Source organism: Antechinus flavipes, chromosome 1 (genome assembly GCF_016432865.1).
Source record: "Antechinus flavipes isolate AdamAnt ecotype Samford, QLD, Australia chromosome 1, AdamAnt_v2, whole genome shotgun sequence".
In the NCBI taxonomy this organism is placed as follows: domain Eukaryota; kingdom Metazoa; phylum Chordata; class Mammalia; order Dasyuromorphia; family Dasyuridae; genus Antechinus; species Antechinus flavipes.
This window is the reverse complement of record NC_067398.1, coordinates 14,166,596-14,189,810: the sequence shown is the minus strand read 5'-3', so window position 1 is coordinate 14,189,810 and position 23,215 is coordinate 14,166,596. Positions and strand designations below refer to the sequence as shown.

At 40.7% G+C, this 23,215-nt stretch overlaps 1 protein-coding gene across 1 annotated transcript in view; it reads right to left on the bottom strand.

Annotated features, from left to right (window-relative positions):
- SCN10A (sodium voltage-gated channel alpha subunit 10) overlaps nt 1-23,215 on the bottom strand; it is an 86,568-nt gene that overhangs the window by 20,464 nt on the left and 42,889 nt on the right. Inside the window, exons 14-19 of the mRNA XM_051979262.1 lie at nt 20,233-20,471; nt 17,875-18,048; nt 12,994-13,344; nt 12,296-12,763; nt 4,175-4,298; nt 52-206 (exon numbers count right to left, since the gene is read on the bottom strand). Coding sequence (XP_051835222.1) covers nt 52-206; nt 4,175-4,298; nt 12,296-12,763; nt 12,994-13,344; nt 17,875-18,048; nt 20,233-20,471 — 1,511 coding nt within the window. The remainder of the gene's footprint in view (nt 1-51; nt 207-4,174; nt 4,299-12,295; nt 12,764-12,993; nt 13,345-17,874; nt 18,049-20,232; nt 20,472-23,215) is intronic.

The following is a 23,215-nucleotide window of genomic DNA, read 5'->3' as shown; positions in this document are numbered from 1 at the left end:
ACTCATTATCCCACACTGCCTCCCTTGCTCCCAATTCAAAGCTCCAATTACCAAGGCTCCACTGCTCAGCAGAATCATGAAAATGATAAAACTCTCAAACCAGTTGTGTTCCACAATATGGTAGCAGGTTTTTCTCAGGTTCCAGAAGAAAGATCCAGGAGGCCTTCCTGTGTCCACTGCACAGCATGGACAGCGCCGAATGCAGTCTGGAAGAAGAGAGGGTGTTGAAGTAGGATGTACAACATGGCAGCCGGACAATCTCCCTGTCTTCAATTCCCCAATCGTTATCCATAACCTAGCTTCTTTTTTTTTTTTTTAAACTTCTAGCTTTTTATTTTTCCAAATACGTGCAAAGTTAGTTTTTAACATTAACCCTTGCAAAACCCCGTATTCCAAATTTTTCTCCCTCCCTCCTCCTCCTAGACAGCAATAATCCAAATATAAGTTAAACATTCACAATTCTTCTAAGCATAGTTCCACATGTATCATGCTACATAAGAAAAATCAGATCAAAAGGGAAAAAATAAGAAAGAAAAAACAACCAAACAAATAACAACAACAAAAAGATGAAAATACTATGTTGTGATCCCCATTCAGTCCCCATAGTCCCCTCTTTGGATGGCATCTCTCCATCACAAATCTATTGGAATGAATCACCTCATTGTTGAAAAGAGCCAAATTCATCAAACTTGATCATCACATAATCTTCTTGTTGCTGTACCCAATGTTCTCTTGATTCTACTTATTTTACTTAGCATTAATTCATACAAATCTCTCCAAACATTTCTGAAATCATCCTGCTGATCATTTCTTATCCATATCCATATCCATTCATATACCATAACCTATTCAGCCATTCCCCTGATAGACATCTACTAGATTTCCAGTTCCTTGCCACTACAAAATGGGCTGCTACAAACATTTTTGCACACGTAAGTCCTTCCTCTTTTTAAATGATCTCTTTGGGATATAGATGCAGTAGATCAAAGAGTATGCACAGTTGGATAGCCCTTTGGGCATAGTTCCAAATTCCTCTGGTTGGATCAGTTCACAATCTACCAACAATGTACTGGGGTCCAGTTTCCTCACACTCTCTCCAATATTTATTATTATCTTTTCCTGACATCCTATCCAATTTTAGAGGTGTTAAGTGATACCCTAGAGTTATCTCAAATTGCATTTCTCAAATCAATAGTGATTCAGAACATTTTTTCATATGACTAGAAATGACTTTAATTTCTTCATGTAAAAATTGTCCATTCATATTCTTTGACTATTTATCAATTGGAGAATGGCTTGTATTCTTATACATTTGAATACATTGTCTATATATTTTAGAAATGAGGTATTTATCAGATACCTTGGATATAAATTTTCCCTCAGTTTTTTACTTCCTTTCTAATTTTTATTGCATTGCTTTTGTTTGTACAAATCCTTTTTAATTTAAAATGATGAAAATTATCTATTTTGCATTTCATAATGTTCTCTAGTTCTTCTTTGGCCATAAATTGCTTCCATCTCCACAGTTTGGAGAGGTATCCCATTGTTCTCCTAATTTGTTTATAGTAATCCTCTGGCTCCTATGCTTTCGCCAAGGATAGCCAGAGGAGATGGCTCTAGAGGTCATCTGGTCCAACCTTTTTAGTCTACAAATGAAAAAATTGAAGCCCAGGAAAAAGATGCCTAGGGAAATTGTAGAAAGGAACATTTTAAAAAGGGTTAGGGACTACATAGAGAAGGGAACAGGAGTTATAAAGGATCGGTGTAGTTTCATCAAGAATAAGTCAAAGTAATAACTAGTTCAAAAATTTTTTAAATTAAATTTAAAAAAAGATCAGGCCATGCTTCACTAATCTTTTACCTTTTTTTTGAACAGAATAATAAACCAGATCAGGAAAATATATTTTTATCTAGATTTTAGAAAAGTATTTGATGAAATCTTTTAGGTTATTCTTGTAAAAAATACGGAGAGACATGGGCTAAAAAGAGTATATAATTATATGGTTTCATAATAAGTTGAGCTTTTTTAGTTTCATTCATGTAACTATTTAGAGATATGATATTTCCCTTAAGAACTGCTTTGGCTACATCCCATAGGTTTTGATACATTGCCTCATTATTGTCATTCTCTTGGATGAAATTGTTGATTGTTTCTATAATTTGTTGTTTGAATCACTCATTTATGATTTAGATTTAGAATTAGGTTATTTAATTTCCAATTGGCCCTGAAATGAATATAATTTTATTGCATTGCAGTCTGAAAAGAGAACATATATATTTGCCTTTTTGCATTTGATTGTGCCCTAATACATAGTTAATTTTTGTGTAGGTTACATGTACTGCTGAGAAAAAGATATATTCCTTTTTGTCCCAGTGACTTAAATAGAGATTCAATATACTTATCAAATTTGCAAATAAAGGGGAATTGGGAATAATGGCCAATACACTGGATCCAAAAAAGCTATAGCAGCCTACGGCACTGAGAGACTTGAACAAAACGAAATTAAAAGAAATAAATTTAAAATCTTGGATTTGAGTCCAGGAAATTGATTTCATGAGTACAAGAAGATGTTGGGGCATAGTTTGTCTGAAAAGGGGTCTTAGTTTATTGGAAAGGTTAATATGTGTCAAAAGTATGACGTGGCAACCAAAATTTTACTATAATTTTTGGTTAATTTAAGAGAGGTATTTTTAGTCATTTTTCCCCCAGTCACATCTGATTCTTTGTGACCCCTTTGGGGTTTTTTGGCAAAGTTATTGAAGTAGTTTGCTATTTTTTTTCCAGTCCATTTTACAGATGAGGAAACTGAGGTAAACAGGGTTAAATGACTTGTCTAGGGTTATATAGCTAGTAAGTGTCTGAGCCAGATTTGACTTCAGGAAGATATGTTTCAGACTCCAAGCCCAGCACTATCTACTTTTCCATCTAGTTATCCCAAGCTATGTCCTAAGAGAGAGAGAACTTCTAGAAAAGAAGATAGTTCTTTGATAGTATGTCTTAGTTCGACCATACTGGGAGTACAGGGTTCAATTTCAGCCATTATATTTTGAGGATAATGAGAAGCTTGAGAGTATCCAGTTAGTCTTGAACCAGTAGAAGGAAGTAAGAATGTTTAACTTAGAAAAAGCTTGGAGAAAAGAAGACTCAGTGGGGATATGAGAGCTGTCTTCAAGTATCTGAAGGGTAGTCATGAGGAAAAGGGAATGGGATTGTTCTACTTGATCCTAAGGAGCAGAATTAACAGTAATGGGGAAAAGCTGGAAAAAGGTCATTCAAGCTAGAAGTCAGGAAAACAAAATAACTCCCAAAGAATGAGAGCTGTCCAAAAGTAGGGTGTGCTGCCTCAAAGGCTTTCCCCTACTGGGAACCAAAATATTACTTTGGGAGTTACATGACACCAAGTTGTGGATGTCATAGAGAATTTTTTTAGAGGTATACATTTCATTAAATGATTTCTGAGGTCTTTCCCAAGTCTTAAAATCTGTGTTTCACAGAATGAATTTCTCTGTTTCTCTAATACTGTCTCTGTGCTCTCTCCTTTTCTCCATCCAACCCACCCTCCATCTCTGTTTTGTTTTTTTTTCCCTTGTGAGAAACTGAGAAGTCTTCACTCCTGACTCAGCATGTTCTTCTGGGGTTAGAACAGGTACGGATTTATAACTCAGTACCTATCTTTTCAGATGGATAATTGTATGCCTTATATTTTTAGTATTCTTATGTAATCTGCTTTTATTAAATGGGAGTCATTATTGAGATAATTCATTGTTGATGAGTTCATGGTCCCTATGCTTGATATTTCAACTGCAATTGAATCAATATGTTCATTATGAAGCTGTGAATTTCTTCATAGGCTATAATCTTATGGTCCCTGTTAAATAGAGCTTCCATGTCATTATTTTGTGGATTAAACTTACTAAGATGAAAGCCAAAGGAACCTAGGATTTGAGATAGCCTAACTGATTTGGAGATATAGCAGACTCAAGAACTGGAGAAAGTTGGGGATTCACTTCCAACTTTGTATCCCATTCATGCTAACACTATGTTCATGACCCAGATGAAATGGGAAGCTTTCTGTATCTGTCATTCAAGCTAGAAGTCAAGAAAACAAAAAACTCTCAAAGGAGAGTCTTCCTCCAGGACTAACCAGGTACTTAAATGAACCCAATTACTGACCCTCTGTGAAGCAATCTGCAGGTTCCTCCAAGCTCTCACTGAGATCTGTGATTTTCTTTAGAATTATCTCTGGATCAGGGATGTCCACAGTGCTGCCTTCAGAGCAACTCGAGACATCTCCTTTCTGCAGGACAGAAGCACAGACCAGTGAATCCCTTACGGTCAGAGAGCCCAAGATGATGAAAGCACCTAAGGCATCTGCTACTACAACTCATTCGGGAAGAAATTGTAACCCAGAGGGGGGAAATCATGTGTTCAAGGTCAGACAGGTTGCAAGTGGTAGAACCTAGACCTATCATCACAAAGGTTGCATTGATTTTGATACTCACATCTCTTCAGGACTCTTCTGTCCCTGCCCCTCTGGAGGCAGGAGAACTGAGCAAATATCTCCTGAAGCCCCCATTTAAAGAGGACTCAGAAACTCAGACAATTCATTTGCTACCAGTTGCACTGATTGGATTGACTCCACCACCATCATGCCCTTTTCCCTGAATACCTTCCCTTCCTTTCGTTTTCAGCTTTCTTTTGTGTCTTGTCTCTTTTCTCCCCTGCCTCCCAACCTCCTCTGTTTCTAGTTAGAGTGAAAGTTCCTTGAGGGCAGGGACTTTCTCTTTTTCCTGTCTGATTACTTAGCATTTAGCACCTTTGTCAGCACATAGTAGGAGCTTTATAAAAACTTGTCGCTGATTTCTTCAACTGAGGATCTATCTTTTATAGCGTTTTTGGATTTTCCCCAGCAGCTAGGATCTTTCATTCTAAGGTTACCTTGTATAGACTTTGTTTGCATCTTTAATATACCCATTATTATATATGGTACTCATACCATTAATATGGTACCATTAATATGTCTATATCTTTAATATGTATATTTTTAGTATTGATAAGCCTACCATTTTATCTTTAATATATTTATTGTATATATATTTGTAAAATTATTTTGTATTGTTATTTGTAATTGTAATTAAAATTTGTAATTGTAATTAGTAATATTATTGTGTGTATCTTTAATATACCCTTATTCCACTGATAAGCCTATTATTGTGTCATTAATATCCTCATTACATATGGATAGCTTTATATCATTGATGTGCCTATTATTGTATCTATAACATGCCTATTTATACACACACACACACACACACACACCATATTAGATAAGAGCTACTTCACTTTTCTTATTCTCTTCCCAGGATTTAGCCCATATACTCTAGACAATTAATAAATGTTTACTGATCAATAGTGGGAAAAGAGGAAAATGTCCAAATCTGACCTCTGTCCTTGGTTTCTCCTTGCTTGCTTTCTCAGAAACCCAACTTTTTCAGCTCATCAGTCTCTCACATGATTCTTTCTTTCCCTCATCCCCAAGCTTAGCTCTTGAACATAAACCAGCACTGAAACTCTGCTGAGGCTCAAATTTGTTTATTTTTCTCTAAGGCAAGCTGAAATCTTTTGGTCCTGGGCATCTCTGACTCTAGGGATGGATTCATTTTGCCTGGTGCCCCTACTCAGAGAAGAAAAGCAGAGTATTAAAATAACACTGGTCTGTATTAATAGACCAAATTGGTTAGCCTCCTGCTCTAGTATTAAAATACCCAGCATTACCTCCGTGGGGCTGCCAACAGATTGGATATCCTTCCATTGCTTATTGAGGTATAAGGCCAAATCTTCAGAAGAAGTGTCAGATGTGAGGTGGTTATTGCTCTCCTGTAGCCTTCCTCCTTCTTGCAGTGGGACTTCCTAGTGGGAGAGATGTTCAAAGATCATTTATCTTCAGGGTCAGCCCTGAGAGGGTCAGTTATCCTTCCCTTGGTGGGGAGGGATATCTTATATAACAACAATAATAAATGTGAAGTTAGAAGCCATTGCATGAAAACTCCCTCAATAAAGCTTCTCAGATCATCACTCACACTTTCCTTCTTGACTTCCTTCATGAAGAAGACATAGCTCATCTCTCTATCAGTGCCCAAGACTCTATTCCTACCCACATCAAAAATGGATTGTAAAGTCAATAGGTGGAGGACAGAAGAATTTCTCTTTACCACCAACAGGACCTTATTTTATGTCTGATCCCTTTCCCCCCAAGCACTTAGGTAAAGAAGGATAACAGGAGAATTCCCCTTTATCCCCCCAATAGGAACTTATTCTATCCCTGATCCCTTTCCCCTGCAAACACTTTCAATTTCTCCTTCTCTACTGATTCCTTCCCATCTGGCTTCGATATGTTCAGATCAACTGAAACCTAAAAGGTCTTTCTCTGCTCCTCTTATATCACTTTTGCTACTATCTCATTCCTCTTGTCTTTTTACTGACCAACTCCTTGGGAGTAGGGGGATGTCACTCACTAGCGGGCTGCCAGTCAAGCCTGGCCAATAATGCTGAATATATCTAGCCTTCTTTATCTTGAGTGTAACCCATGATTCAATTATTCTTGAAAAAGATGTCTCCACTTCTACACTAGCCGTGCTCTTCTCAGTGCCTTAGAATCTGACACTCTCTGCCACATTCTGCATTATCTAAGACCTCATAGTCACCAAATCCAATGGCTTTTTAGTTATTCTGGGGGAAAAAAAAGATTAAAGAAGAGATAGGACCTTTGTTTGGGGTGGATGAAACCATGGTAACTGACACTAGAGAGAAGGCAGAGATATCTTCATTTGTTTCTTTTTTCTCTTCAAAGGAGAATGACCTTTATATTATAAAATGGCAGAACAAAAAGACTGGTTGTTGTCCTTCATTCTTGAAGAGGACCAAAATGACATCACTGTGTTAAAGCCAAGTTACAGTGGGTCCAACTGTGGCTGATCAGACTAATATGATCTTGGAATGGTCTCCCACAGGTTAGGTACAAATAATTCCTGTTTCTTTTTCTTTTGAGCTATTTCAATTTTGCTCTGCTCATGGAGCACAGCATCTTCTCTGAGAAGGACACGCCATGCTGGGTAGTCCTGTACCAGTGTCTCCCATGTCATTCAATCATATTCTAAAGTTCTCAAGAGTGTACTTGTATCTTTTTCTGCCTACTCATGAGCAATTGCCCTATGTGAATTCTCTTTAAAATAGTCTTTTTGACAAGTGTATATTTGGCATTCACGCAATGAATGTTGCACTCTCTGCAGTAGTTTGAATACTTGGCAATTTAGTTCAAGAAAGGACCTCAGTGTCCTGTATCTCATCCTGCCAGGGGATCTCCAGAATCTTCCTAAGACAATCCAAATGGAAATGATTATGTTTCCTGGCATGGTGCTGGTAGACAATCCAGGTTTCAATGACATACAACAATGAGATCAGCCCCATGGCTCTGTAGACCTTCAGTTGGGTAGTCAGTCTGACACTTCTCTTCTCCCACAGACATACACCAATGAGATCAGCACCATGGCTCTGTAGAACTTTAGTAGGATAGTCAGTCTGACACTTCTCTCCCACAAACATACAATGAGATCAGCACCATGGCTCTGTAGACCTTCAGTAGAGTAGTCAGTCTGGTACTTCTCTTTCACAGACATACACCAATGAGATCAGCACCATGGCTCTGTAGACCTTTAGTAGGGTAGTCAGTAGGACACTTCTCCTCTCCCACAGATATACAACAAGATCAGCACCATGGCTCTGTAGACCTTCAGTTGGGTAGTCAGTCTGATACTTCTCCTCTCCCATAGACATACACTAATGAGATCAGCACCATGACTCTGTAGACCTTCAGTTGGGTAGTCAGTCTGACCCTTCTCCTCTCCCAAACACTGAGCTAGCTCTAGCAATTTGTGTTTCAAACTCATTATCAATGTAGACATATCTGGAAAGTATACTGCCAAAGTAAGTGAACTTCTCCACAGCATTCAGAACTTTTCCATTTGCTGTAACCAATGGTTCCACATATGAATGATGTGATGCTGGCTCATGGAGTACTTGTGTGATATGGGTGATATACCCATATCAGCAAAGAAGCAGAGACTCGATCTATACTTTGTTGCATCTCAGCTTTAGAGGCTACAGTGAGTGCTCGAGCATCTGCAAACAAAAACAAAATCATAGGCCAACAATTCCTCCACTTTAATTTTGATTTGTAGCCTTTTCAAAAGGAAAAACAAATCATCAGTGCAGTAGCTGACCTTGATGCCAAGATTGTCCACATTGAAGTCATTTGATAACATGATATCAAGCTGAAAAGTATGGGAGCAAAGTCCATGGCTTTGTTTCACCCATTGGAGCCTAAGAAAACATCATAAATTATCCAAAACCTGGGCAAACCTGACATTATGAACTTGATGTACCATATTGATGAATTTTTCTGGAGAATCAAATTTTACACAATTTTCCATAAGCTCTCATAACTAATGGTGTCAAAGGTTTTGGTCAGATCTCGAAATGTTGGGTACAGACATTTCTGCTCCTGGCATTTCTCCTGGAGTTGTCAGGCAGCAAACACCATATAAACTATTCCTCATCCCCTTCTGAAGCCACAGGGGCTCTCAGATGACCATTTTCCAAGAGAAGGATCAGCCTATTAAGGAGGACTTTGGCAAGAATCTTATCAACAAAAGCTAAGAGAGAAACTTCATTGTCACAGGACAATTTATTCCCTTTACTTTTATAGATTTGGACAATGGCGGCATCCTTGAACTGCCAATATAACCTGGAAATTTTCAGTTAGCTTTTTGTAAGAGCAATGGACCCTCTCCTCTATCCTGTAAATCTCAGCTGGAACAGAATCAGCACCAGGTGCTCTGCTGCACAGATGGAGCCTAATGGCATTTAAAAGCTCTTCTTCAGTCGGGGAAGCATTGACTTTAACCTGAGATAAACGGTCAATGGCTTCAGCATTGATGTGATTTATGATGGTCTATTGAAAACGTCTTGGAAGTATTCAGTCCATGTCCTTGGGGTCATGTCCTTATCACTAATCAAGGTGGCTCCCATAGCACTGGGTATTGGAGATGCCATAAATGACCTTCAGGGCTTCATAAAAGCATTTTGGATTGTTGCTATCAGCTTAAGACTGGATTTCACCTGCTTTCTTACTGAACCAAGAGTTCTGCATCTCCCTAAACTTTGTACTTTACTTTTGATGGAATTAAATGCTGTCTTCTTAGAGATGGAGCAACCATCCTGCTGGTGTATCTAGTCCCTTCATTTAGCAACTTCTGAATTTCCCTGTCATTTTTGTCAAACCAGCCTTGATGTTCTGAGTGTTTGGTTGAGTGTTCTAAATCAGGTGAATCAAAAGTACATATTATAATACAATATAAAACATATATTATATATATAAATATGTATTAGATCTCTGAAAGCTGCTCACTCCTTTTCTGCTCCACTTGTTGCCAACCACACGTTGACTCAATTTTTCTTCTAAGTTGGCAATAAACTGTTCCCACTAGAGAAGTTCTCTAAACTACTGCTATTAATTCTTCTGGAAGTCTTTTTGCCTTAAGACTGCACTTTTATTGAATATGAAGATTTAGCTAGGAGAGCATAAATCTATGATCAATCCAGCACTTTGAGCCATACATTGACTTCATTACTCTCACATCCTATCTGTCTCTTCTCCTTACAATAACATCACCTTTTAAATGCCAATGTTTGCTGTGAAGTTGCATCTATGAAGTATTGTTGCATTTTGATATCCCGAAGGCATTTTGGGAGAAGTCATGAGATGCACAAGTCTTCAGTAGCAAGTGACCATTGCTATTTCTGTTTCCAATTCCATTCCTCTGCCCTGTGTGGTCGTTTGAGCTTACTCGCCATTAAAGCTCAGAATTACAAGCTTGTCATCTTTTGGCACATTGAAGATAAGGGTGTCCAGGTCATTATACAATTTTTCTTTGACCTCAACAGGGTTTGTTATGTACTGACACAGATAATGGTGGAACGGCATTTTCCTGCGAGTGGCAATTCGTTGTCATAAGCCTGTTGTTCACTCCTTTTGGTGGGCATTCAAGCTTGTGACTAGATTAGTTCTGATGGCCAAACCTACACCAGCTTCATTGCACCCCCTTGCACTTTGGCCATGCCAGAAAAACGTGTATCTAGCTCCGACTTCTGAAAGTTGGCCCTCATTCGCCAGCCTCGTTTCACTCAGGGCTGCTATTAGGGTGTGATACCTAGTGAGTTCTCTCACCACAACAGTCGTTCATCTTTCTGGTCCACTAGAATTGTGGGGATCCTCAAACTTTTTAAATAGGGGGCCAGTTCACTATCCCTCAGACTGTTGGAGGGCCGGACTATAGTAAAAACAAAAACTTTGTTTTGTGGGCCTTTAAATAAAGAAACTTCATAGCCCTGGGGGGGGGGGAGATAAATGACCTCAGCTGCCGCATCTGGCCCGTGGGCCGTAGTTTGAGGACCCCTGGATAGTGTGTGCATATTCCATTTACTGATGATGGGTGGAATCAATTCTGTAGAAGTTTTTATACTTTTATTTTGTATTTTAACCACAGGGTGGGGGGGTCCTTGCCATACAACTTTCTGTAAGCAGACAATTTTAGGTCACCTTTTCTAGCCAGTTCCTCACACCAAGATGTGAGCAGTGCAATCCTTAAAAGGCTGCAGACTCCCTGGGGGCTGCCGAATCCCACTGCTGTTTCCAATGAGCAGATGATCAGGGATGCCTGGGTGCAGAGTTCTAACTACAGCTCCCAATGTATCTGAACCTGCTGCTTCATCACTTTCCCATTGCCACGGGACTTTGGGGTAAGTAGAAATGGTAAAATGGCATGGGTGGTGTCTTTTGATTCATGAATAAATTGGATTTAAATGAAGCAGAGTTTCATGAAGTCATTGGCTTCATTCTCTCTGCCAGAGTCATCACCAGACTCTGTCAGGACAAAGTCAAGACAGCTGGTGATGGTTTAGGAGGCAAGTGGATCCCTTTGGTATCTGAATGAGCTCTAAGCTACCTTTATGGCATATTCTTCTCATTTGATCATTTCACCAGGAAAAGTCTTTAAATGTTTGGGATAGAAACCCTCCAATTTCACCAAACAGAAAGGCTAAGTATGAAGTCATCATTGTTATAAGAAAAAGAGTTTCTTTGGATGCCCTCAGGTCTCCTGGTTCAGATGAACCTGTTCTGGATAGGAAGTCCTGGCAAAGATGATGCCATGAAATAGTCTCTGGGAGCTTGTGTAACATAGATTGGAGACACTCTCATCCTTTGGCTACAAAGACCCAATACTTTTTGGATTTCCTTTTATCTCATTGATCTTTTCCTCTTTCTATTTCCTTTGCTTTATCCAGATGCTCCTTTCCTAATCCCTCATGGCAAATGATTTCTAAATGTAGGCACCTAAATGGGACAGTGGGAGAGTGCTGAACTCAAACAAGTCTTGAGTTCAAATTTTACTGAACTTACTAGCTCTGATTTTTGAGTCTGCCTCAGTTTCCTTGCTTGTAAAATAGGATTAATGATAGCACCTACTTCTTCCCATTGTTATTATGACTATAACCTTATAAAACTATATAAATGTTAGCTGTTATTATTATTATTCCCAAATATATGCCCTTCACCCTTTTCTCTACTCTTTCCTTTGACAAACTCATTCATTCTCTAAGCTTCAGCTCCCATCTTGACATAGAGATCTTCCATATTTCTCTGTCCTCCTTTTTCAAACTATAGGTTTTCAAACAACTTTGCCTACAGATGAAGTCACAGTTTCTATACCTTACAATGTTATCCTATTATATATTCCAGGTACTAAGCCAGGTGTTGGACCTAACACGATAATAACGGTTATATTAATAACAATTCATATTTGAATAGTGGTTTAGGGTTTTTAAGGCACTTTATAAATATTTTCTCACACAACCCTGGGTATTATTCTTTCCACTTAACCAATAAGGAAATAGAAATAGACAGAGGTGACTTGCCCAGGGAAAGTCCCACATCCAGTCAGTTTCTGAGGCCAGATTTGAATTCAGGTCTTGCTGATTCCAATGCTCTAACCACTATTCTTCTTAACTACATCCAGGGAATGGTAAAGCACTCTACAAATATATAACTCTGTATGTATCTATATCTACATGTATACACATTAAGCATGTATACATAGATGTATATCTAACTTAGAGATTTCCCTTTCATCATTTGCCCTAAATGATGCCTCAATGCCCCAAATGAAAAATCTTCACCTGTTTTGGAGGAGCCATTTCTAACGCCGCATTTGGCTCATCATCATCATCATCATCTTCAAGATCAGATTCTGCTGTAGCTATAGGAACTGAGATCTCCAAGTTGCTATTGATCGTGAAGTTCCCAGGTTCATTAACAGGGCACATGGCCAACTCCAAGGCCGGCCCATTGGGAGCTGGGTTATCTTTGACCCTCCCAACACTGGTGAGAAGTTGGGTGGTCATGTGGTTAGGGGCCCGTGATTCTGAAAGGGCCATTTTCACCATCTGTTTCTGTTTCTCCTCTTTGGCCTTCGAAGTCCAGAACTTTCTGCCCCAAAAGTCCCGAATGGCCTGCCCTACAAGATGCGCAAACTTCTGGATTCGGGCCAGGGCTATCTGGAGATTGTTCAGCTCCCCATCATCTTCAGAGGCTAAATTGTCGGCACTGAAAGAATTCAGTAGCAAAGCAATGAACAAGTTGAGGACCTGATGATGAGAAAGGAAAAAAAAATCAAATGATAGACCACATTACGGAATCCCTATGGATGGTGCTTTCTTCAACTTTAAAAGGGAAAAAGGAATTGTTGAAACCCTGAAAGTGAGTATTGGGATAGAGTCCAGAGAGTTGCTAGGATGCCCCTGACACAGCTTTGCAGCCCAGGAGATGGGTCTACAAACAGGGACGGGGTCCCCTTAAATGGAATCTGGCCACTTACCACCAGGTTCCCCAGCATCATCACCATCAAGAAGACGACAAGACACATGTAGGGCCCGTTCACTTGCATACAGTCCCACATGGTCTCTATCCATTCCCCACAGAGGATCCGGAACACGATGAGGAAAGAGTGGAAGAAATCGTGCATGTGCCAGCGAGGCAGCTGCCCCGTCTCGTCACTACGCAGCCGCTCGTAGTTGTCTCCGAACAGCTGCTTTCCGACCACTGCGAAGATGAAGACGATGATGGCCAGGATCAGGGTGAGGTTGCCCAAGGCTCCCACAGAGTTGCCGATGATCTTGATGAGATTGTTCAGAGTCGGCCAGGACTTGGCCAGCTTGAAGACCCTCAGCTGGGGAAGAGCAAAAACATGGCAGGGGGAGCTGGGTTATTCAATGTCATCATGACCCACTCAAAGGCCCTTAAATCTTCAAAGAAATCATTTTTCTTGAGAGATAGTGGACTGAGAAAGACCTGAATTTTCAGACCTGGGACCAAAGCTTTACTTGGCCACATGCTTAGCTCTCATGAATCAACATGAACCTCAGTTTCCTCACTTGTCAAATGAAGATAATGATGTTTGATCAAGTGAGTAGATGCACACAAAATGCTTTGAAAACTTTAGTGGTTTATTAGTATCAGCTTTGTTATTAATCCATTGATCAATCAAAAATCAATTAGCAAGCATTTATTAAAAGCCTACTATGTGCCAGGCCCTGTCCTAAGCACTGGGCATTTAAAAAGAGGCAAAAGACAGTCCCTGATCTCAAGGAGCTTACAATCCATGGAGAAAAAAATATATATATATATACACATATATATCCCACGATAAATAGGAACTAAATAAAAGGAAGAGGCAGTGGGATTAAGAGTTTAGGGAAAACTTCCTGGACAGTATTGGGCAGCTGAAATAGAGTTTTTAAAAGGAATAGCTTTTGGGTCCCTGTCTTTCCAGTCTGATTTCATGTCCCTCCCCCCTTTACACAGTCATCCTTCTAGTCAATCTGGTGGCAGGCAATCCCCTGCTCATTTTATCCCATATGTGTGACCTTCAGACAACACAGCCCCTCTACCACTTCTATCTCTTAGAATCCCAGGTTCTTTCAAGGAACAGCTCAGGCTCCGTCTCCTACTTGGGACTTTTTTCATTCTTCCCAGCGTCAAGCGTTGCTCTTCCTCTGTGTATCATGACCACTCATCTTTGTGCATGTTGTACACTCTCCTGGTGGCCAGAGACAGTTTGGACTTTGCCTTCATATCCCCAGTGACAAGTATGATGCTTTGTATACAGGAGTCCTTTAATCAATATCTGTTGATATGAATTCTGTCATCTTTTAGAAAATTTTGACTGAGTGTGGATCCCAACATAGCATTTTCGCTTTTTAATTGTTTGTTTGCTTTTTGTTTATTCATATTTTTTTTCTTTTTGATCTGATTTTTTTTCTTGTGCAGCATGATATTTGTGGAAATACAGAAAGAAGAATTGCACATGTTTAACATATATTGGATTACTTGCCATCTGGGAGAGGGAGAAAAAATTTGGAACCCAAAGTTTTGCAAGGGTGAATGTTGAAAACTCTCTATGCATGAATTTTGAAAGTAGAAAGCTTTAAAAAAAAGAAAAAAAGAAAGAAAGAGAGAGAGAGAGAGAGAGAGAGAGAGAAAGAAAGAAAGAAAGAGAGAGAGAGAGAGAGAGAAAGAAAGAAAGAAAGAAAGAAAGAAAGAAAGAAAGAAAGAAAGAAAGAAAGAAAGAAAGAAAGAAAGAAAGAAAGAAAGAAAGAAAGAAAGAAAGAAAGAAAGAAAGAAAGAAAATTTCTCCCAGGCTTAGCTGGACATATATGGGATCAAGTTCTATGACTTCAAGTTTCCAGTCTCTGGCTGGGGGATCAGAGGACAACAAGGCCGGAGTTGTGGCCATTCTGTGGGTCATCTGGCTCCCTGCTGTTCCATAAGCGCCCCTTACCAACAGCTGTCTGGTGATTATGTGCTTTGGGGTTCGGGTTTGACAGGGGAAGGGGAAAGGGAGCTGGCCAGGGTCTTTGGATGAGTCAAAACAAATTCATCCCCCAGCCTGGCAGAAATAATTCAGAATCTAAGGCCTGAATCTCTAGTTCGGATCATTGATTTAGGACTGCAGGGAATCTTAGATATGTTTAACCTAAGTCCCTCATTTTCATCAGCATCTATCTGTGAAATGTTCTCTGAGTTCTGAGTACTATGTGTGGGATACAGAGACCAGGTTCAAAACCTTTCCTTGGGGAAGCAAAGGAAGGGAGGAGAATGCTGGGCAAGGTCTCAGAGAGGATTCCAGCTCTGTCACTTCTACCTGTGTGGCCAAGAATAGACCAGTCACTTTCCTTCACTAAGCTTTCAGTCCCAGCTAGGGAATCCCCTGACACTGTGTGTGACTACAAGGGGGCTGCTCACTCTCCCTAAAACTTAGTTTTTTTCACCTAAAAAGAAGGGATTATGGGGTCCTTCACGGAGAGTGGTCAGGAATCTTTGAGGCTGCTGAGCCCAACCCCCTTGTTTGACAGACAAGGAAATGGGGACCAGCAGGATAAAGACATCATCCAAGGTCTTGCAAATTGGAAGGGGGAAAACTGGGGTTTGAATTCAAGTTTTCTGACACTCCGTCTAATACCTATTTTACTTGAGAAGGTGGTTCTAAGGTAGGTGCTTTGAAAGCCTTAACCTGCTGCACAAATATGAACTATTGTTATGAATAATTAGCATTTATAATTTGTAAGGGAAACTGAGTAGCTCAGTGAATAGTGTTGGGCTTAGAACCAGGAAGATTCCCCTTCATGAGTTCAAATTTGGCCACAGATACTTACTGGCTGTGGTCCTGGGCAAGTCACTTAACCCTGTTTTGCCTCAGTTTCCTCATCTGTAAAAATGAGCTACAGAAGGAAATGGCAAACCAATCCATATCTTTGTCAAGAAAACCCCAAAATGGGGTTATGGAGAATCAGACATGACTGAATAACAAGGTTTGAATATACTTTTACTTGTAACATTTGTTAGTTTATTATTTTTATATAATATATAATTAAATATTTTATTATTATTGTATTTATATATTAATAATTATGTTATTATATTATATAATTATAATTGTTGTATGTTATATAATATATAATTATTCGATATTATTTTCAGAGTCAAGGCCCAAGCCAAAGTCATCTTAATTTTCCAACCACAAAAATGGCTACAGCCTGATGCAAGACAAAAGTACAAAACCGAGTCTGAAATAGCAGCTCCCCTGACTGAGGAAAGCCAGCGTCCACCCCTGTGAAAGCCAGCAGGGAGATAGCAGGCTCAGACCAGGATGGGGCTGCTGTCCTGGAGGGGAGTGTCCCCTGAGTCTGGGAGGAGTTTGCCCCAAATCCTTCTGAGTGAAGGGCAGGGAGCAGGTTCCATGGCGGACACCCACCATCCACTTCCTCCTTAAGGTCAGAACAGTAGCAATGTCTGAGACACAGCGTGGGCTCCATCTAAGGGTTCCATCCCCTGCCTGGTAAACTGGTCCCTTTCCAAGGGTGAAGGTAGCAGCCGAGGCTCTGACACCCAGGAGCCTTCGGGCGAGAGGAAGATCCAGACACACTATGTGCACTTCCTGTGGCTTTCTCGCTCAGAGACAACTGGAGAAAGTCTCCATCAGGTGGCATTGCCCGGGTACTTCCCAAACACTGGCATCTTCCCTGTGTCTGATTCTCATTCTACAAACAGCCAGAATTTGAGAGGTGGGTGGGACCTTAGTGGTGACTTAATCTATTCCATACATAGAACAACCTGCATCAGAAGGGGTCAGTCAGCCTTGCCGGAAGGTTTCCGGGCCCTCCCCACCCGAGGCGGGATAGCCCAACATGGGATGGCTCTAAAAGGGAGGGAGTTAACCTGCACCTCAAGCCTAAATCTCCCCCCCCTGCAGTTCCTGTCCTGCCTTCTGGGACCAAGCTGAGCGGGACTAACCCTTTCTTCATGTTGATACCTCACGTGGGCCTTTCAGGAACTGGGTAAAGCCTCGGGAACTCTGCTCAGAACCATCATTTTAAATGTATAAAATAAAAAAACCAGAATTACCAAAAAAACTTATTTATTTTGGAGTCATTCTCCACACATCAAAACAAACCCAAATTCATGGATCCCGTATTAAGAACCCTGGGTTTAGATCGGTTTCCTTATTCTAAAGATTAGGAAACTGAGCTTCCCTGAGGACTCTGTGCACAGTTAATGGCACAGTGGGTTCTAGACTTCAGGGCTCCAGACTCCATGGTGTCTTTATTTGCCTTCCAAAGCCCTTCCCAGCCTGACTCCATTTGCCCTTTTCAGGGAGAACAACATTACTGATAAATTATATTAAAAATAATAAACTTTTCTTGGCATATTCTACATTCTATTAAAGCTATTGTTACTCTCATGTCCCTTATATTCGAATTGATGGCTGAGCTATAATTCCATGGATATACTAATGGTCAGATAGATGGCCTGGAGCCAGGAAGACCCAGATTCAAACCCCACCTCAGACACGTACTAATCTCTTAACCTTTTTCTGTCTCAGTTTCCTCAACTGTAAAATGGGAATAATAGTCACCTCAACCTCCCAGGGTCGTTGTGAGGAAATATCTGCAAGTCCTTAGCACGGTGTCTGGCACACAGTAGGTGCTATAGAAATGCCAGCTATCCTTTTATTACAGTCCCCTCTTCCCCAGTAGAGGGGGAGTCCTTTGAGGGCGGGGACAATTTTGTGGGTTCCCCTCCCCTCGCACACCCAGCGCCAGAGGCTCGCTGCCTGTGTGATACAGGCTTGTAGAGTGCGGATGAGCGACTTAAATTGAACCAAGGGGCATTTCCCACAGTCCCCGAGAAGAGCTCTCACCAATCTGAAGGAGCGGAGCACCGACAAGCTCGCTTTTTGGGGCAGGCCCAGCTCCACCAGGCTCAAGGTGACAATGACGCTGTCAAAGATATTCCAGCTCCTTTGGAAGTAATAGTAGGGATGGAAGGCAATGATCTTGAGCACCATCTCGGCAGTGAAAATCACCGTGAAGAACTGTGGAGAAACGAGGTTTTCAGTCAAGTTGGATCCTAAGCCTTCCTCCCCCTCAGGACCGAAGCTGAGGGTCTGTTCCCCCATATACCTTCCTGCTTAAGCTCCCTTCGGTAGGACCTAGTTACCAGAATCCTCAGCCTGGAAGATGGACGGAGAGAATGACAGCGGAGGTGGGATGACAAGATATTCCCTGGTCTGGACCCACCTGCCTTCACACACTTATACACGAGCCTGAATATTACATGTATCTCTATGGTATGGATACACATTACATATCTCTATTGTATATTTATACACATACATGTGTATCTATACACATACACACATGCTTATACATGAGTATGGATATTATATGCACATGTATTGTAGGGCTACACATACGTATAGATCTGCTGTAAATCTTATACATACATGTATCATACACATAGACACATGAGCAAGTATCTTATATGCACATTTATTGCATAGATACACACACATATGTATCTATCTGTATATCCCGTGAATCACAACATGCATCTATTGTATATCTATATACATGTGTATATCCATACATGTATGTTTATAAACGAGATGTATAGTGTATGCACGTATGTGGATAAACACGTGTATCTCTCTATTTGTATGTCTCTATAGTGTGTTTAAGGCAGCGAGGTGACACAGTGGAATGAGTGTAGGACTTGGAATCAGGAAGTCATGAGTTCAAATCCTGCCTCAGATGCTAAATGGGTGACTCTGGGCAAGTCATTTACCTCAGCCGGCTTTAGTTTCCTCATCTGTAAAATGGGGATAATAATGATACCCACTTCCAAGTGGGTCAGATTCTATAGAAATGCACTGCAAACTATAAAACATGTAAATTCTAGTTTTTTGTATGGCTGTATATTTGTATGTGTACATGATGCATATATACATAATCCACGATCACACAAGAACATGGAAGGTCCATATGAAAGAAAGCTTTGCTCCTGATGGGGAGAAGGAGCGTCTCTAATGACTCCTGTTCAGAGAAGCTGTGTCTGGTCCACTACTAAACTTCCTCAATGAAGTGCAATTAATGAGAGGAAGACTGATCTCCCCATCCCCCCCGATAAAACGCAGTGGATGAATATTTCTCCTGCCTCATTTATGGCCTCCAGCCCGACGGGCCATGTATTGACTTTGGGCCCCATGTGCCGGCTGAGGAGACGGGGCTGGGTGATAACGCCGCCATCTCCATCAATAACAACAGCAGCCTCCGTGAGGCCCTTTGTCCGGCAAAGTCCATCACACACATGATTGGGTTTGGGAAGTCACTCTGCGGTTTCTGACCTCAGCCCGCTTACCGCCAAGGCTCTGGGTCATGGAAGGCGGTGAAGGCAGAAAAATGAGAACCAGTGAGAGCCCAAAGGTCGCTGCAGAGATGCAGGGCGGGGGGAGAGAGTTACCCATTCTGTTTGGAGGGGAAGAAGTGGAGCAAAAGTCTGCACTGGAAAGCAAAGTGAGAACGAGGGACGGCGGATCAGAGCTGATGCCCTTGAAAGAAAAAGTATGGCCAGAGACCCTGGAGAAAGGGCAGCAATGAGAGGTTGCAAGCTGCCTCCCGGGAGGGAGCGGCTCCATTACCAAAATCACCGATGGCCCAAAGTGCACTAAGTGCAAGGCAGGCAAAGGTATTTTTTCCTTATACTGTGATGGAGCTGACGACTGCATGGCTCCTTGGAGAAGGATCCCATAGGATCCAGCACAGCCACTAAGATTGTTTCCGATCCTAAAATAGCAAAATTTGGAGCCAGAAGAGACTTGGAGACTCGCTTAATGGCTTGCCGTCAGACTGATAGCATATGGAAAGAGGAGGCAACTGAGGCCTGTAGAAGTAAGATGGCTCACCCAAGTACACACAGTTAGTGGGGAAGAAAATTAAGCCCGGCTCCCCTTCCCGGCACTTCAGTCACATGAGCTTGTCACCCGCCTCATGGCACAATCTGAATTTTGCTATTCCCTTTGTCTTCTGCATTCCATCCTACCCACTTTCTCCATCCTCCTTCTCGCTCCCACAATCAGCCTCCTCGCTAACTAAGGGTCTCCTCCAACCACCTGACCCCTGACATAACCTTTCCTCAGTGGTATGTCCATTCCTTCCATCAGCTGAAGTTTGACGATGCCCCCTTTCCCACCAGTCGGTTAATAGAAAATATGATTTACTATATTGCCTGTTTGGAGCATCCAAGAAAAGGATGGGGTCATGTTATAGTGCTCCATGGACATGAACAGAGTGTTGGCCACAATGCAGAGGGTGACGATGAGCTCCGTGAAAGGGTCCATCACGATCTTTGCTATCAGATCCTTGAATTTCAGCCAGGTCTCACAGCATTCCCAAATCAGATACTTCCGAGCAAAGCGGATCCAACAAGGGGGGCACCTCTGCTCAGATTCTTCAAGTTCTAAATAAGATAAGAATCGACCCATAAGCGCTCGATTATATGTTAAAAGAAAAAAAAAATCTAAGGACAGAATGGAAAGAAACTCAGACTCTGAGCTAGGAAGGACCTCATGGGGGGTTCCAATTTTTAAAAAGAGCCTCAGGGATAGAAATTCCAAACATCCCTCTCTCCCCTGGCCCAGGGTTAAATAATGGAAAGTTCCTCTCTGTGTTTAACTGGATTCTTTCTGGCTGCTTTAATGAAGACTCCCAGCCCTTTCTGGAGCTATAACATTAGAGGGGAGGATTGAGTTATAAAAATGCTTTAAAGATTTGATTAATTTGTCCCTCAGTCTTCTTGTATCCAGGACAATCTCTTCCCAGCTCTTTCAATCTTGCCTTAGAGAATCATTTCCTTAGAGAACCATTCCATCAGCTCCATTGATCTTGTCTGGATAATTTCTGGTTTCTCTATTCAGTGTTCAGGATGGGATCTCTCATTCATCTCACTAAACTTGCTGGCTTTCTTCCTACCTTATAGAAGTTAAGAGTTAACGCATCACATGTACAAACATGAGTCTGCAGACTTGGTCTTTGGAACTCTTCATCTCTGTATCACTCAAAATTCACTGACCAGATTTTGTTCATTTGCAAAAATAGAGAAAAGGGAAAAGGAAGGGAACACTTCAGACTGACTGTTCAAATTTCTGAGTTTATAATTATTTCTTTGGAGTAAACACTTGGAGAAAACCTAACCCTGACTCTAAATGTTTATTAATTGATTCATTATTGTAATCACACAAATGACTTTCCCAGTTAGTAAGTTCAAGAAATAGAATTTGAATCCAGATATTCCTGACTTCAAATCCACTGTCCAATTATTACACTTCTTGATAAGGTTTAGGTGACAAGTTCTTAACCTAGTGTTCTCTATCTGTTTTTAAAAATATTTTAATAACCATATTTAAATATAAATGTCTCCCTCTGTGATTATATGTATTCCATATATATGCATATGTATGAATCCATATACAAATTTTATGCCTTTAAAAACCATTATTCTGAGAGGGGATCTGTGTGGACTTCACTACTCCCTACTGAGCATGACAATGTCATCCCTTATCTGCTTGTCTCCTATACCCAAAGGGAGAAGACATAGAAAACCAGTCTCCAAACCCAAAATTTCAACAAATTTATATTTTAAAAATCTATTCCTTTACCTCCTGAGGAACGTTTCTAAAACCCAAACCTGAGCAATTAGGTGTGATTTATTTGAGGACTTTTGTTTATTATCCACAGCCCACTGGCTGCTTCCCTGTCATGAACATGGTGGAAAGACCAGCTGCAGAGTGAATGTCCCACAGGAGACCATATCCATTATCACATTCCATGGGGGCTCAGTCTCCTTCTTCCTCTGGGGATTTAGGTCTCCTGCTCCTGTCTTTGGGAGAACTTCTTTTCAATAATCATTTGGGGATAGATATATTTCATAATCCCAGCTCCTGACTGTTCTCAACCACCTAATTCAGTCACTCCAAAACAGTTTCTCAAGATAAAGCAAAGTAACTGAATGATAACAACTGACATTTATATTATACTTAAAAATCCATGAAGCACTTTATGAGACAAGCTTCATGGATACCCGTTAGGGTAGATTTATTTGGCAGGTGTGGTAACCTGGATTCGAGAAGGGTAAGGGATGTGTCCATGTTCTCACATAACTGTCATGTGTCAGAATCAGGATTTGAGCTCCTGAACTTTTTGAGGTCTCACATTAGCACTGGATTCTCAACATTGCAACACCAATGGAGAACAAGCTTTGGCTAACTGGTTCTATTGGGGACTTTCTGGATCTTTTTTCTAGATTTCTAGTGTTTGAGTCATATTTTTATCACTCCTATAGTATTACTTATTCTCTACTAGGAAATCTCTACAATCCTCTAGTCTCAGTTCCTCCATCTCTTGAACCTATTTGTCCAAATGGCTCATCTCTTGACCAAGATGCCTTCAGACCTTCTAGTCCTTCCTATATGTTTCTCTTTACCTGTATGAGTGCCCTTCACATCAGAACATACACTAGAAATTCTTATGCTCAGGTTAGAAAAGCTATACATTGACCATACATTATTCCCAGAGCAAGTTCTCTGTTAATATGAAATTAGAAGTGACATGAGAGGAAGCCCTATTATTTCTGATTACAAGATGCTAAATTTGGCTGTTTCTCTGCTACTCCAGGAATACAGGACCCTCTAAATTTGATGCCCTAGGACAAAGGTCTGATGACCCTGCCCTAGTAATTGCTCTGTCTCTTGTTCTGTTCTGGATTCCTGTTTTACTTTGAGATGTAATTTTAGTTTTTTTCTCTATTTTTATATTTATATGTCCCTTGTTAGAGGGCTAAATCCACAATTTCCTTGGTGTAAGAAACTCCCAATAAGAAAATATACTCTATCACTGTAGATTGGCAACTATTCTATAGCTTAGATTCTCAAGAGAGCCTTTTGGGTCCCTGAGACATTAAAAGACAACTGGTATGGATCAGACACAAAATTTGACCCCAACTTTGAATCCAACTCTTTATCCACTACACCATACTGTCTTGCTGCTTTGCACATAGTAAGTACTTAATATATGTTTGTTGAGTTGAGTTAAATGGAATCTCCATTCTCTTACTCTATTCCTATTAGCCAGCTCTGGGTCCTTATAAAGTTAGTTCTTCTCCTAAATCATGCTGATGTTTTGCCTTCAAGAAATGACTCTGGCTTT